The sequence below is a fragment of the Scophthalmus maximus genome, chromosome 19 (genome assembly GCF_022379125.1).
Source record: "Scophthalmus maximus strain ysfricsl-2021 chromosome 19, ASM2237912v1, whole genome shotgun sequence".
Taxonomy (NCBI): domain Eukaryota; kingdom Metazoa; phylum Chordata; class Actinopteri; order Pleuronectiformes; family Scophthalmidae; genus Scophthalmus; species Scophthalmus maximus.
Genome location: NC_061533.1, coordinates 10,955,147 through 10,972,307, shown reverse-complemented (window position 1 = coordinate 10,972,307; position 17,161 = coordinate 10,955,147). Strand labels below are relative to the sequence as shown.

General features: G+C 43.0%; 1 protein-coding gene across 6 annotated transcripts in view; it reads left to right on the top strand.

The window, feature by feature from the left end:
- The first annotated feature begins 3,986 nt into the window (after window positions 1–3,986).
- trim36 (tripartite motif containing 36) overlaps window positions 3,987–17,161 on the top strand; it is a 30,858-nt gene continuing 17,683 nt past the window's right edge. Inside the window, exons 1-3 of one of the 6 annotated variants that reach the window (XM_047329197.1) lie at window positions 3,987–4,344; window positions 9,209–9,235; window positions 10,542–10,776. In XM_047329197.1, coding sequence (XP_047185153.1) covers window positions 4,282–4,344; window positions 9,209–9,235; window positions 10,542–10,776 — 325 coding nt within the window. In that variant the 5' untranslated portion in view covers window positions 3,987–4,281. Of the gene's footprint in view, window positions 4,345–9,038; window positions 9,236–10,541; window positions 10,789–14,862; window positions 14,926–17,161 lie in introns of those variants that run through there. The other 5 variants (XM_035639343.2, XM_047329196.1, XM_047329199.1 and 2 more) reach the window with 5 other exon arrangements.

Sequence of the window (17,161 nt, the reverse complement as noted above, 5' to 3'; positions counted from 1 at the left end):
TAGTTTGGTTTCTGTGGGTTTTGTTTGTGTCACTAGCATATTTTGTGCATACATATCTCACTTTGGCTTCTGGTATCAAGACTAAAAGTTGAAGCTCTTATATACATTGAATTATTTATTCAATGTACAGTGGTATTTATCATCGTAAGAGCATGAATATGCTTTACAGATTTAATGGCAATCCAAGTACTTGTCCATGTGATCTCGTGTGCAAAGTTGACATGTCAACAAACACAATGAGATTCATCATCTAGGGACAATGTAGATGTAAATGAAACTTAATTTGTGTTGAGCCTTGTCATGGACTGAAGTCAAACACACCTGGAAAAAACAAACAAATCTTGTTCTTTACCTGAGCCCACATCTTCCTATTTTAACAGAAACACTCCACCTGGGATCACTAACAGTATCCTGCTCTGGACTGAAGTGTTGCACGGACGAAGACATTGTCACAATTCTCCTACAGGGCAATGATTGTCCATTTAGAGACAATCGGGTAAAATCTCTGTAATCTCAAATACATTAGAAAGTATCTTGCATCCAAACTTGCATTGGTACTGTATTAAAATCAAAAGAAGAGAATAAATGAAACATGTATTGATCCCATACGATCTGGATCATGCTTAGCTTCATACTGATCTTTAAGATTAACTCTTGACGTTCAGCTCATGTGAAGTCGTCCACTTGTCTCCAGTGCTGCTAACGACTTGGCTTTGAAATGGATTAATGTTCTTATTCAATGCAAATGTTTTAATTTGGTAGAATTAAAATGACGAGGACGGAGGGATTATTACCACAACTAGTCAGATATTAAATCCAAAGATCCCTCTCTAACATGTCTGTCCTGCATCGCGTTCTGTTTTCTTTCAGGCTTAAGTGGCTTCTCATTTCCTGTATCCATGTAAGATGTAAGTATAACGTGAGGAACTTCCTCTTTCTTTAAAGGAAAATCACTCTTTTGGGTAACGTGTGATAACCCACGACAGATGGGTGTCTCTGTAAAAGACTAAAGTCCTTATTTCCCATCATGTTTAACGCTCTGTGTGGCTCGCTGACTCAAAACTTGTTCTATTTTTAACTTCACACATAACAACCGGTCACCGTTTTACCTAATGTTCCACAGCTGCCTTTCATTTTTTCTGCAACGTGGATGAGTTGTGCTTCAGAATAACGCTGCTGATGATTTTTATGATTTTTTTTATCCCTGTTCTTTGTCAGGTCAGTGACTAAGGCATCATAATTTAAAGCCTTTGGGGGAAGGGCAGTTTCACTGGCTACAGAGCTCACATGCAAACACACAGACACTCCCACCTGGGAGCTGCGTAGCACGGTCACAGACTTCACTGTTGGCACTGATTAGGAAATGTGATCCTGACAAATGTGGACTATAGTGACACTTAAGTAACCCCATTCTGGATGCAGAGGTAATAAGACATTTAGACAGCACACGGTCACACATTTGATGATTTAGATTCTAATTATAGAGAAAACTTAAGGTTGGAAATGTGTTTTCTTCCCCTGTGGATAGAGCCAAGCCCAGACCGAGTTTGTCTGGAGATGCTCCCATGACGGCCGACTGCAGCTGTAGTTCTGGGTGTGGTACCTGTGTGGCACCAGACTTTTCTATGAGACGTGTAAACCTACACTGCCACCAACGAGGACGAAACCCCAAACCCTGATGACTCAGATTTTCTTCCTTTCTTGCAGAGAAAGAGAAACTTCAGCTAAGCTCATTGTCAAGTCACAGTTTTTGTCAAGTGCATGCAAACCCAGACGACGCCGGCCCTGATGCTTGTCCATTCTCTGTTGTTTCAGTGATTCTTGAAGGGAGCTGTTGCCACCACACAAGTATAAAAATTCAGTGTGTTTACCTCTTTGTGACATGAATTTCTAATTTTTAATCATCCGCATGCACTTGGATGAACGCGTCTGTGCTCGTTGTTGTGCTGTCGTTATTTAACTTCAACAAATTCTACTTTAAGTCGCCAATCAATGCGTTGTATTGATTATTCAGTCAAGTGGAAGGGCACTGAGACTCACTTATGTTATGAGGCTTTTTATGGGGCAGTCATGTGTCATCTCCGCCATATTACACATGAGCACTTGGCTCATCTTTGCCCCAAGAGTGAAACGATGGTGAAACATTGGATAAAGCCACTTAACATGTTGCAGTTACCAGTGAGCCAAAGTCTAAGGTTCCCCTTAATGCTGCCTTTATACAGGGTTTATATATTTTAACAAATGCTTTTTAAATGGTTAATAGTTAATAATGCTTATAGGTCAGTGATAATTCTTTGATGACGAAATGTCTCCTCCTCAGAATGACACTTGCTTTATCTTAATAGCTCTTTAGTTCATCATGAGAGCATCAATGGACTGACCCACTGATTTATAACTTATTATTTTAAAACATTAATTTAATATTGACTCATTAACATTTACGAAGGGGGATGACTGTCTCTCCTTGGTAAAGTAGGTGAATTAACACCAGCCAGAGTGACTTTTGGTGCAGACAGTCATGGTCCCCAGAGGATGAATCCTTACCGTAATGCTGGTGATCCTCTGACTTTACCTTTTGTGAGGATCTAATTAGTTTTTTTCAACAACTATTAAATGGATTCCCACGAAATTTGGTGCAGACGTTCATGTTCCCCTGAGGGTTAATTGTAACTCTTTTTTAATCCTCTAATTTTCCATCTATATGATTATATGTAGTTGTTCTTAATGATGCCTTATAATTGATCTATGAAGCCTTATAAGCATTTAAAGCATGTCAGAAAGTGATTGGCCATTGTAAAATTGTATTTAACATTTATCTTTGTAATACTTACATACAAATATGATAATTGTTAATTGACCAGTAAATACTAGGCTTTATTTATATTTACATAACACTTATTTTTTATTTATAATAATAACAACTTTATTTTTTATATAGCCAGTAGAGACGAGCTCAGATTAAAGTAATAAAAAAACACTAGACTCCATTTATGTATTAACATTTTATTCCTTCCATTAAAACATTATTTATACATCCTTGAACTGTTTTTGAGTGATAATCACTAATATTCTGTCCGTTTCAACAGGTGCAATTTCTTGTGTATTTTTTGCTTCCTAGCAGCTTTATTCTTGGCAAAATACACAGCTTAATATGGAGGGTTACATTTGAGAGGCGACAGCTTTTCCAAAATGAAACCATGTTGTAGTTGTAGTTGTTTGGGATCTGTCGCGATCACCTCTCAGCTCGTGGATGAGTTGTTGGCCTTTTGGTTTTGCCATGCGCCGTTATCTCTGTGGGGGCAGTCTGTCCCCTCCACATGCTCAATGGGGTGGAACATGTCCACATGAAGCCGTGAGGCCATCTGGTGACGCGTGACAAGTGGCATTGCCAGAAAAAATTAAAAACACGGAACTTAATCCGGCCTCACACAGCCGCGCCACATTCCGGCTCATGCATGAAACAGGTCTATTTGAATCTGTCACATCCACGAGGCCTTGGTGGGGGAAACTCCTCCCGAACCCACCCACTCCGCCACAACAGAGAACAAATCCCCATGAGATCCGAGAGCTGCACACAGTCACTTATTTGGGACAGTGAGCAGAAGTCAGCCCACGTCCAGCAACATATGCGCACACGTGAGCGCGACGCCAGCCATGCGTAAACGCTCCGTGTGCGTAAATGCCCAACTTAACAGAATGCATTTCAGACCCCGCCCCTTTAATCCTCAGACTGAGATTATTGTTATGAATGTTTTCTGGGGACGGATGGATAAAGCAGGATTCATCGCCGGCGTGTTGATCAGTGACACGTCATGAGCATACAAAGGGCTGTGTGAGCGGAGACATCGCCGCTGAGGGAGGATGCGAGGCAGAGAAGGAGGGGGGGGGAGATGGTACAGCACCGAGGAGACGAGGGCGGAGTTTTCCCTCCAAGATGCCCACTTAAATAAATAAAAAACCGGTTGCCGGCGCATGTACTCTACGGACACACATAACGGAGAGGGAGGGGAGAGAGGATGGCGATGGGGATGTGGTCTTAGGAGCGGCTTTTTTTCCTCTCTTTATGTCATTTCACCTGTCGACGTGAAGCAGCGTGTGATCCCACTGTTTTTCTTTAAACCCCCGGCTGCTGCTCTGCTCTACATTGTAATATCCCTGTGCGCCTTGGACCAGTCGGTACACCCACCACCACCACCTCCATCATCCTCATCATCATCATCCTCATCAACATCAGCATCAGCATCATCATCAGCAGCAGAAGCAGCAGCATCATCTGTAACCATGTCGGACTCTGAGGACATGACGGAGTTCGCCAGCATCGTGGAGCGGATCGAGCGAGGCGAGGTGAGTGATTCACGGTCCTTGTGACAGCAGCGGTCTGTCTGTCAACACGCTCCGTCGGCCTGCAGGGCTGTCGGGGGACGGAGACCAGGGAAGCTGCCAAACCTTTTCCTATTCTATTCTATTCTTAAATATGTATTGTGGGCCAACAGTTTTTATTTATTTAGACCACATTACAGTGTATTTAATAATATAGTACTGTCTATTCAGAGAGTGTGACATCATGATATTAATATTGTCCATAGTCAGATCCACACCTTCACTACTCTATTTCCGTAACACAATTTCAAGTGCATGCCAATGCTATTGTAATATTAATAATACCAAAACCTATAACGTTCAGTTTAATCATATTAACCATTTAGCATCTACAATACATATATTTTATATTGAATGAATAATATAGTCAGATGGTATTTTTTTATTTCATTTTATTAGATATCTCAGGTGTGAGCCTTTGTTACCATCTGCTATTGCCAACAATGCAGATCAACTCTATTGATGTAATTTTCCCCTTACATTATTTTTTTTTAAATATTTTTTGTTATTATGTTCTTGTAAGTCTATTCTGATATTTTTTTCTGTGAATAAAAGCGTTTAGATAGACTCACACATCCTGTAGTCTATTTTGTGTCAAGGCTTTGTGGCTTTAAGGCGTAAGCTTCTTCTCATCTATTCTTAGAAGAAGAAAAAACGAGTGAACATAAAGAGTTTAATTAAAGGCTTCAGTTGCTGAGTGTGTTGGTAGTGAGATAGCGCTGCAGGCGGGTCACAGACTCTTGTCTGTATGTGGGACAGTTGGCAGCAGCTGTGTGGTGAGACTGGGCACCCGGTTACTGAGGTGTGTGTGTGTGTGTGTGTGTGTGTGTGTGTGTGTGCGCGCGTGCGTGCGTGCGTGCGTGTGTGTGTGTCTCTGTGTGTGTGTGTGTGTGTGTGTCTGTGTGTGTGTGCGTGTGTGTGTGTGTGTGTGTGTCTCTGTGTGTGTGTGTGTGTGTGTCTGTGTGTGTGTGCGTGTGTGTGTGTGTGTGTGTCTGTGTGTGTGTGTGTGTGTGTGTCTACATGGGGAGGAGGTCACCTATATCAGACTGACATAATGTACTGAAATGCACCGTCCCCCGACGTTCATGCAAGCATGCATGAGTCGTGTGTGTGTGTGTGTGTTTCAAGAAAAAGAAAAAAGAGCAGACTGTGCACACGACTGACTCACTTGCTGGACACAGTTGCAGCATTCAGTAATATTTTAAAATCGAATCAGGTCTGTCTTGCACAAACAGCAACAATGTTCAGCTGCTCTTAAAACTGCAGTGTAAAAATCATCAAATCAATATGTCAATAAATAAAAACACAGGGTCAAAGGCATGTTGTATTGACAGGGCAATGATCTAAAAATGAATATATTGTGTCACTAAATTTCAATAAAACAGTGAAATATATTCAATGGATTTGGACGTTGGACATAGTCTGTGGAAATGCACCAAATACCACTTAGTTCTTCTTTGTAATGCTTTGTAGTGTGTCCAGAAAATACCAAGGTGAAGACATTTGGCTCTAGGGAATGAAAATAGATCAAATACATCACTAGATTTAAATCTAGAAAAGGGTTGGGGCCTTTGTTGCCTCCTAAAACTTTCTATGTTGTTTGCTGCCAACAGCGACACTGTTGGAAAAGTGAATGACTCAACAGAAAGATGCCTGCAGTGCCTTCATTGACATTAGGGCGAGTAGATTGTTCAAACATTTTGTTATGTGCCACTGCACAAAGTTGCCAATGCTGCACTTTATTTCCTAAATAAACTGCAGCTCCCTCCCAAAATTCCCAGAAGATGTTTCATGGTACGCTTTGTTCTTTAACCAAAGCATGCTGAGGTTGACCTGCCCGGGGCCCCAGTGTACTATAAAATGAACTGCAGACCTTAAAATGGCCACTGCAACGAGCGATTAGTGGATAATAAATCTCCTGGAATAATGGAACGGACATTAATAGAATAGTGAATGGAAAGTGAACAGAAGTCGTATAGCTTTCATGGGCCCCTTTCATAAAGTATAGAAACCCTATGTGGGGGCAGAGCACAGTCGGCTGCTGTCTGAGCAGACACTCTGAAAACCTAGCTTGTATTATACAAACATGAAGCAAGATTGAGTGTTAAACTTGAGATCTTTTATTTTAATTGCAGATGTAAAGTGCTGATATATACAGACCCCTCACAAACCATTGGAATGGCAAGGCCAATCCTTTTGTTTTTGTCATACACTGATAACGTTTGGGTTCAAGATCAGAAGATGAATGAGGAAAAGTCTTCAAAATGTCAGCTTTTATTTTTGGTGTTTACATGATCATCATTTACAGATGTGTGGAACAACTCAAGACATGACACCCTTTGTTTGAAACCACCCATTTCCCAGTGAGCAAAAAATATTGCAACATGTGACTTGGAGGTGTTTCTTGATACCCAGGTGTTGCCTTTTTAGGTTTTGTCGAAACTGAATAGCTTTGAATGTCTACTCTTGGTTTTCACCTTGGAGTCTGCATTTGTTGTGATAAAGGACCAACCAACACGTAGACCAGAAGAGAGCTACTGTATCTATGGGACCCTAGCCAGCAAATTTTGAAGCTGAGAAACGAGTGAGAATCGATCAGAGCCATTACACAAATATCGGACTAATACAACAATAAGAAATGTCCTGAAAAACCGAGAAAACACACGTGAACTGAGCAACAGACACCGAACAGGTTGACCGAGGACAACAACAGCAGTTGATGACAGAAACAGTGAGAGAGCTGTGAAGAACCCCCCCCCCCCAAAAAAAAAAACAGTCAGTGACATCACCACCAACCTCAACAACAGGGCAGGGGAGAAATGATCACAATCTGCTGTTTGAAGAAGACTTAAAGAAGCAAAGCTACAGAGGCCAGGACCACAAGATGCTCATTGGCAATAAGAACCAGATTCAGGTTGGAATTTCTCTAGAAGAACAGAGATGAACCTCAAATGTTTGATGGACTGATGAGACCAAGACTAATCTCTACCAAAGTGAAGGGAAGGGTGAAAACATCCAACCTCATCTGTGAAGCACGGTGGAGGTGGTGTCTCGGCCGCTTCTGGAACAGTCAAGTGTGAAATATCTCAACAACTGGATGGATTACAGTGGCATTTACTACAGATATTTATGGGCAGGATAATGACAGGGGGTCCCCTGAAACAGTTGGTGAAGGTCTTCACACACTCAGTGGAACAGCTCCAGAGCTTCTGGTTGAATTCATAACAAATTTGGCCCAGACATATTGTTGCACTATGATGGTTATTGCACTGTTGACCCACAGCGAGAAGGTTCTGGGTTCGATTGTGACGGCCAGCCGGGCGGGGCCTCTCTCTGTGGAGTTTGCAAGTGCGTCCATCAAAGAATAAGCTGTACAGATAATGGAGTGCAAGTTTATACTTGCATCAGGATTAACTGCAATAACTTGAGTGTTCCATTGTCCTCGATGTCCATCAGCTGGAGGATATTTTTTGGTTCAAAGTGCCAGACATTTTGTACAGACATTCGTGGTCCCCAGAGGATGACGACGCACACTGACGTTGGTGATCTCTTCTCCTCTTACTTACTGAAATATATCTGGATATAACTGGAATGACATTTGCTCATTTTACCCCCCCCCCCTCAAAAGGAACTGTTATAATTTCAGTGATCACTTAACATTTCCTCTAATGCTGCCATCGGGTCCACTCTGTCCGTCCGACAGCCTACCTTGGTTTGTTTGTAGGGTTAGTAAGTATTTTGACTGCATGCAAAACATCACGCACTTTCACCTGCACCTCACGAGTGCAACACGCTGGATTAATGACCCGAATGTGAGTAGTTCCTATGGAGACGACCCCCCATCCCACACCCCTCCCCTTTTCTCTGCTTTCTCTCTATCTCACACTCCCCCCCCCCCAGTCTCTACCCACCCCCTGTGTGTGTCCACACACACACACACACACACACACACACACACACACACACACACACACACACACACACACAATGCAGCAGTGAATTGGCTGCTGAATCACCACAGCCCTCCTCCCTCCTCCCTCTCTCCCTCTCTCTCTCCTCCTCCCTCTTCCTCCCTCTCTCTCCCTCTCTCTCTCTCTCTCTCCCTCCCTCCCTCTCTCTCTCTCCCTCCCTCTCCCTCTCTCTCCCCCCTCCCTCCTCTCTCTCTCTCCCTCTCTCTCTCCCCCTCCCTCCTCTCTCTCCCCCTCCCTCCTCTCTCTCTCTCTCTCTCCCCCCTCCCTCCTCTCTCCCTCTCTCTCTCTCCCTCTCTCTCTCTCCCTCTCTCTCTCCCCCTCCCTCCTCTCTCTCCCCCTCCCTCCTCTCTCTCTCTCTCTCTCCCCCCTCCCTCCTCTCTCCCTCTCTCTCTCTCCCTCTCTCTCTCCCCCTCCCTCCTCTCTCTCCCCCTCCCTCCTCTCTCCCTCTCTCTCTCCCCCCTCCCTCCTCTCTCCCTCTCTCTCTCTCCCTCCCCCCCCTATCCCCCCCCTCTCTCTCTCTCTCTCTCTCCCTCTCTCTCTCCCTCCCCCCCCCCTCCCTCCTCTCCCTCTCTCTCCCCCCCCTCCCTCCTCTCTCTCCCTCTCTCCCTCTCTCTCTCCCTCCCCCCCCCTCCCTCCTCTCTCCCCCCCCCCCTCCCTCCGCAGCGTCACTATTTAATTCCCTCAGTCGTCCGCCGGTCGATCTCATTTGCTCACGTCCGAGAGAAGTTGTGTGGCTGCGTCGAACAAAAAACGCCGGATAGATAGAGTCGTTTTTTTTATTATTCTCTCACACACACGCCAGGGTGTATTTATATATTGTATATTTTTAAACGTCCTCCCTCACCATGGCTGCAGAGATGCGGCGCAGCAGCAGCACAGTTGCGGTAAGCGGGAGAGGAGAAGTTGGGAAGTTGATTAGAAGACAAATGTCATTGTTCCAACAGCTTTCGTGTTTGTGTGTGTGTGTGTGTGTGTGTGTGTCGTTGAAGAGACCGGACGTTTTCAAAGTCACACCTCAATACGTTTGAATTGTAAAGTTCCGCCAGCGTGTGTGTGTGTGTGTCCTCGTCTCCGAGTCATTGTTGTGTGTGTGTGTGTGTGTGTGTGTGTGTGTGTGTGTGTGTGTGTGTGTCCTCGTCTCCGAGTCCAGTCATTGGTGTGTGTGTGTGTGTGTGTTTGTCCTCGTCTCCGAGTCCAGTCATTGTTGTGTGTGTGTGTCCTCGTCTCCGAGTCCAGTCATTGTTGTGTGTGTGTGTCCTCGTCTCCGAGTCATTGTTGTGTGTGTGTGTGTGTGTGTGTGTGTGTGTGTGTGTGTGTGTGTGTGTGTGTGTGTGTGTGTGTGTGTGTGTGTGTCCTCGTCTCCGAGTCGAGTCATTGTTGTGTGTGTGTCCTCGTCTCCGAGTCGAGTCATTGTGTGTGTGTGTGTGTGTGTGTGTGTGTGTGTGTGTGTGTCCTCGTCTCCGAGTCGAGTCATTGTTGTGTGTGTGTGTGTGTGTGTGTGTGTCCGCCTCGCTTCTGTTCGAACTTCCCCTCGTCCTCTGATGAGTGTCTCTGTTACACGTGTGCAGGCGGTTTCTTTAGACGAACGTTTGCTCGAGCTGCGTCAGTTGTGGATGTTGTGTCTCCGCACCTGAAACGAGTGAACTAATGAGGAGGAGGAGGAGGGAGCTCGTAAAACAAACTGTCTCCTGCTTCTTTCAAACTGTTGCGGCTCGAACGTGAGCTGCTGCTGGAAGCGTGTGTTTTACTGTTTGTCTATATTTAGCCGGACATAATCCGGGTCTTATGTAATGTATCAGAAAGTGTGTGTGTGTGTGTGTGTGTGTGTGTGTGTGTGTGTGTGTGTGAGAGAGTGTGTGTCCCCTGTCCAATTGGACTGAAGAATCAGTGTCCTTCATTTCTGACCCCAGCGTTCACACATTTTTCACATTCACACTGACGCAGCAAAATGTGAAGACAATGGGACTTTTTAGTTGCATCTACAGTGTCCTAATAAATAGGTTGTTGCTGTTGTTCCGACAATCAAAGAGAGCCGTTGTTGCCTCCAACCACTTTGACTTTCGTCTTTACCTTCTGCCCCATTAAGTCATTTCCTACGTTAAAGGATGAGCTTTGAAGTTGTGGCTGCACACAACATGCACAGCGTCTTAAATGTGGCAGCTTCTCAGTAACCGCGTGTCCGTTCGACAGGTCCCGATCAAGAACATCGAGAGGGAGCTGATCTGCCCGATCTGCAAGGAGCTCTTCACCCACCCGCTGATCCTGCCCTGCCAGCACAGCGTCTGCCACAAGTGTGTCCGAGAGCTGCTGCAGCTGAACCACGAGGACTCCTTCGACGCCGGCTCCGAGTGCTCCCTGCCGGGCAGCCCCAGGTCCAGGGTGCCCTCGCCCTCTATGGAGAGGCTGGACAGGCTTGTGAGATCAGGTGGGTCTCGGGGTAAGGAAACGAGAATATCTCTTTTCTCTGTAGACCTGAATACATGCAGAAGTCTATCGTGCACAGATTAGCGCAGGGGGAATGGATTTCTCCCAGGTTAGAAATGTTCACAGCGGCCTGCTGAGGCTTCAGTCGGAGCTGAGGCTGGTCCGCCTGACTGTCTGAGGTGTGTTGCGTTTGCTTCACAAGGAAATGCAAGTATCAAATCCATTTATGATTGCGTCCAACAAAGGCACTACTGGTTTTGTGTCGGTAATGTCCACTTCCTGTTTCATTGTCTCCTTCCCGATTCCCTCAGCTTCAGTTTTTAGTACTGATGTCATCTCAGCGGTTGCATTCAACAGGTTTCAGTGTATGGATCCTGGAAATAACCTTTTTAAAACAAAAGCTTTAAATTATATTTTGTCAAATAAGAAAATGTTAGCGACAAATAGTAACTGAAGGGCATACTCGATTCTCTCTAATAAAATGGGTTGTGCCTCAAGGATTTCATGAGCCAATGAGCAAATCTTTTATCCAATGCAAAATTAAGTTTGACAGTAAACAGGCTTATGGAAACTGAGCTGGACGAAAAAAACAGCAGCATTGTATGATGTCTGGGTTTTGGTGTGGTGCAGACGCCGCCCCTCCTCCCTCTTGTCCTAGATAAACATAACACACATAAAATGATTTTGATCATTTTACCTCTCAGGTGTGGTGTCATCAGTCAGTAAGTCTTTTTTCTCTTTTCAATCCGGTCTGTTTTTACAGGCTTTATTAACGAGACAGCAGATGAACCTGACAAGCTGGAGTTCTGTCGAGCGAGAGATGAGAGGTGTTGACAAGCTCTCTCAAGCCCTAGTTGTCTTCACTGTCTGCGTCTTATGGCCCAAGGGCATCGAATATCCCCCTCAATCATGCCGGGGCTTATTTATTCATTTGAAAATGTTTTGGGAACAGAGAGAGTAGCTACTTCACTCGATCTTAAATCAGATGTACAGGATTTTTTTTAAACCCTTAAAACCAGTCTGAGCTGGAGCGAGGGAAAGCTGTGGTTTGTCGGGCAGTGGGCGCGGTCCAGGTAGCTAAATTAACTTATCACAGTATTTTTAAGTTCTCTGCCAAAGATATGCCACTACTGCAGCTGAGCTTGAGCAGGTCAATGTCTAAATGGCATGGTGGGACACTTCCTGTCTTTCTCACAGCTCTGGGCTACAGGACATTAACATAAACCAGCCAACCAATGATACTTTAGCCTCGTTAACGTGGTTGAGGGGGACGCAGTGTATTCATGCTGCCAGATATTTTGAATCCTGTGACATCCTCAGATTTCACCAGCTGCGTTCACCCTATAACTGACCATGAGAGTCAGCGTCATGGAATTTGCTTTGAGATAATTGAAAGGTGCTTATGGAATAGTTGAGGCCCTCTACAAGCAAAAATAACTTTACCAGTTCGAATGTATATGATAAAGTGGATCTATCAGTAATTTGTGACATAAAGTGAGAAGCATTATATGCATTACGATTAATTTCTACAATCTGGCTTCAGAGCTTCAAGTCGCACATTCTCCTGTCAAGTTTTTTTTATTATATTTTTCATGTATTTATTTTGAACAGATCCGAACTTCGTGCATATGCAAAGATTATAAATGAGGCCCCTGAGCTGTGTCCCACTTCTATACCATACACTAATTCTAAGCAGATTATATATGTACTGGAAATGTCTATTCAAAACAAAAAAAACATACACTATGAGTTTACCGTTTGTGAACACTGCAATGCAGAAATGCTGTTTTTGTAATTTATGACTGTGATATCTACAAGTGCACATACAAGTTTATGTGCTAAGTGCAAAAGCGGTAACCTGATATAGATGCTGTGTAGAATTGATATGAAGTATGGAACTGGGACACACCTCGCAACATGGCAGAGGCGACATAAAAACCCACTATGTCACCTGACTTTAAATGTTTTATTTGTGCTTTAAGACTTTAAATGCATATTTATTTATTTTTTGGGATTGGTGTTTTCAGTGGCTGAGTCTCAAATCCACTCTACACTTATTCTAAGCAGGTTTTCAGTGTGTGATGTGTTCATATGGGGAAAAATGCCAAAATGAAGTATACTCGCAACAATCTGTACACTGAACAAATGTACTATTATACACCAAGTTTATAGTATGGATTTGGGACATAGCATCTGACTTGGTGCTGCTTGGTATCATTTAACTGAGACGCCGAGTAACCTTGGAGCCACACTGAGAATGTAATCCTGAAGAGCGGGGCTGAAAAGATCCCCAGGGTACAGTGACGGGAACAGATTTTTGGGAGCTATTCAGCCACAGTTCTGAACCACTGAGACCGGGCTGAAACACAGCCTCCCTCATTCAGACTCGCTCTCCTTCAACCTGAATGAACTCATTCTTCACTGGCAGGACTGCGTCTGTTGACTCAGGAAATAATCAAATCCTGGTTTTTGGTAAACACATCTCCCGCCCGTTTCTGCACAAGGGCGACGCTTGTGTCAGTGCAATTTCACTATTTCTATATTTTCATTCTAACGAAGTTTTTGCCATTTTAAGGTTTATTTAATGTGCAGTTACTTTAGTCGCGTGTGTCAAAAGAAACCAGGCTCAGTCGGTTAACATGAACTATTAACGGATCATGTTCAACTGGAATTCCCTTGGGGATTATTCGGTAAGTTTGGTCCCTAGTTAAGTGCATTTAACCAGAAGATTACAAAACACAAGTGATCAGTGTGTTTAAGAATATTTAAGATGCCTCGAAGGACGTTATGAGCCATATCTGAAAAACGGACGCCCAAGAAAGTCTGCAGACCGCCCTCGACACTGGGAGATCAGATCACTGGTAGTCATGGTGACACAACCTGCCTGTGAGGAATGAATGAGGGATTAGGTTAGGAGAGAGAGAGACAGAAAAGACTTAAGGCTATATTTATCAGTGTGCAGCTCGGACAAGCCTCGTTGTGCTTGGGCAGGGGAAGGCGGTTACCAAAACTTCCATCAGTTTCTCAACTCCATCTTATTTTATGTTACTGGGTCTCAAACGGAGCACGATGCATTTACGTACAGCTAACTCTTGACATGTGCTCTTTTGAATTGGTGTAAGTTCTCCTAAAGGCATAGTTTGGCATGTTGGGGAAATATGCGTAGTCTTTCTCTTGCCGACAGTGGAGGATTGATGCACCCATGTATGTATGCTACATGCAGAGTAGGAGGGTTAAAGTTGCTATGAACGTTTTTTTTTACGTTTATGAACATTTGCTCACACTAAAATCTGTATTTTTGAAATGGTGGGTTCTTAATTTCAGATAGAGGGAGGTAGACAAAACAATAATTTCTCATGTCTGACTTTTTATGGGGTGGGGGGGGTGCCACAGTTGAATGTGTATGATGTACATGATGACCACATCTAGGGTATCATGATGAAAGACTGCAGCTAAAGCTGCATTTCCAAGGTGGGTTCAGTGAATTAGTCTTGTTTTATCTAATTTAATCTGTATGAAATCTGAAATATAAAAGCCTGATAGTAGTACTGGAAGGACGTTTTCTCCTTCCGAAAGGGCTACACTACCTGCTGCCAGTCTGATTACTGATGGAAAACTAGGCTGACGTCATCCTGGGTATAGTTTGTTTAGCATACAGACATCAGTGGTTTTCTTCTCATCTAACTCTGCAAATTAGCAAATTTCCCAAAATGCCCAACTATTCCTTTAACGCAACTTGTATACCACAACCAGGTAGAAAATGTCTGTATATATTAATATTGCAGTCATTTTTTCAAAAATAATTCTAATACTCAACAGTTATTTCCGTTTTAGTTCGCACGGCTTTGTACATAAGTATAGACCAGTAATGTTAATAAATGCACAAGTCAAGAGTTAATTGTACTTTGATAACTGTTCACATCCTGTTTTGTATTCCACTCTGAACAAGTTTTTCTATTGTTTTAATTTCGTTTTTTTTCTCCAGCGTCATGATGTTTAAAAAACTGTTTCACACCTCACTTCACATTATGTATTGCTTTTATTTTTCATGTTGGTCTCACCTCACTTCTCTGTTCATTGCTTGCAGCCACAGTGCGAAGGTCGTTTGGAAGTCGAGGTAGACGCGGGCTCCGTGTTTTGAGTAGCTGTAGTGAGTACAGTGTTACAAGACCCCCTGTGAAACCCTAGTTTGGTTCTACCCTTTCTCTACTTAGTCTTCTTTAGTCCTGTCAACACAACCATGCAACCCCTCACCACTAGTTAGGTATGAAACAATTTATTTAATTTTATTCCGGTAGTTAGTGTTTACTGCATTGAAGACCATTATTTTTTTTGATAGACACTTCATGCTAGGTTTGTAATATCTCAAATTTAAAGGCATATGCCGCTTTAAAAAAACATCCACTGAGCATAAAATGTATTTGATTTATAATTTTTTTTTTTTTTTAAAGTCCAGATTCCCAAAGCTGGTGGGGAAAAATGAGGCAAAATGCTTCAGGTAATTCTCATCTGCCATTTTCTTGGCACAACTGTGGCTTTTAATTTTGTAAGTGGGTTATTAAAAAGATTTAAAGCAAGAGGGAGAGGAATGGTGAAAACCTTAAAGCGATGATGATTAAGCACATCATGAGGCCAACAAGAGTTGGAAGGAGTAAAGAAGGACAGATGAGTCGAAGGGCATTAATAGTCCTTCACGGGGAGGAACTGGAAGGAGCCACGGTTCCTTTCACGGGGATGAGGATGGTTCCTGGTCGCTAGGTCGGTGTGCGTGGGTGCACTAGCTAAACATGAAGGCAAGTGAAACGGCTTTATTATTACGATGGAGAAGTGTAGCTCTCTGTTTCTGATACACTGAGTTAAACCTACAATATGTTTGGGCTTGCTAAAATTCTTAACTGGCTTTTTGTGTGTGTTCGCCTTGGGCTGCTGTTTATGCTTCACTTGACAATCATTACTGATTGAGAAATGGTTTATAAGAACAGAGACTTGGCTTACCTCTAATCATTTTCTACATGATGAATTGATAGTGTCAGATTGCTGTCCAAGTAAAAAAAATAAATAAAAAAAATAATAGGAATTCTTTTGTTTTCTTAAACCGAATAAGCACAGTAATCTTTGACATGCTCAGTGGATGTTGATGTTAATAACTTCTGTTTAAAGCCCAGGGAAGAATTTTGTCTCAAGGAATAGCCTCTATACGAATCTTCTCATAGAATAGACGACAATACACTCTCAAAATAATTTAAGATGTATGCATTTTAATTGCACATCAAATGTATTAGTTGGTTTGTTAAATCTTTGGATGGAAATGTACTGAAATCCTGGCCTAAATATACCTGATATTTAAATCAAATAGTAAACAGTGCATGAAAATGTTTCCTTATTTTTTATGCAAATATACAATTTGAATCGATGTTAATCTATTCACTGAAACCCTGTAGAAAAATAAATAATTTACGGCTTGTTATCAATAACAATGTAATCTTTGTTAATGATTATTTCTTTTTCTTCAGCCTTTCAGTAAAGTAGAATTTTATATTTGCAGAAGAAGTAAAAAGAAAAAGGTTAATACAAATGTTTCATGGTCAAATAACATTCAACAAGCCTAAACAACAGATTATTTTTGCTTTGGAGATAAAAAAAAAACCATAAAAAAATGTAATATTCAATTTATTACATTTTTAATAACAAATATTCAGTGAATTTCGTGGACATGATCACATTTAAAGCATCACACTGTCTTGAGACTTGCGAAGGGGAGAAAAGCCAAGCCCTTTTCACATAACCAGAGCGTAGCAGCTCTGCAGTGACTCGCCAGTTTCTGCCTTTGACTCTGCCTCCCTCTGTAGCCTCACAAATCGACTGACGCGCGCACACACACACACACTCTGCTGCAGTCATCTCACGTTTCTTGTTTGCTCACACCTGCTGTCCTGACCAGAGAACCTGAGTCACTGTGCAGAGTCCCAACCAGCTTAGAAACTGGCCTTCTGCATCATTCATTGGTTAACACATGAAGGCTTTCTGCCAGACTTCTCTTTTCATCCAGTGACTTCACTTGTCTTAACAAGACCACGTCACCTTCATCACCATCACCAGACTAAGTTCATCATAACCCTGCACGTACATTTTTAAAACACCTACAGGTAGGAGGGGCAATCAAAGTGTTGCAAACAGTCCTCATCATCAGACCGATTCATCCTCAAGGTCGTAAACTGTCCCTGCACTGTCACAATCTTAGGTTCTGCTCACGTCACTCAGTCACACGGCATGCACACGGCTACTCGTATCACCTAGATTGTTTGCTTTCCGCCACTGCTTTTCCCTCAGCTGCACCTTTTTTTTCTTTCCTTTGTGCTGAAATAGTTGTCACGTATTTTGCTTAC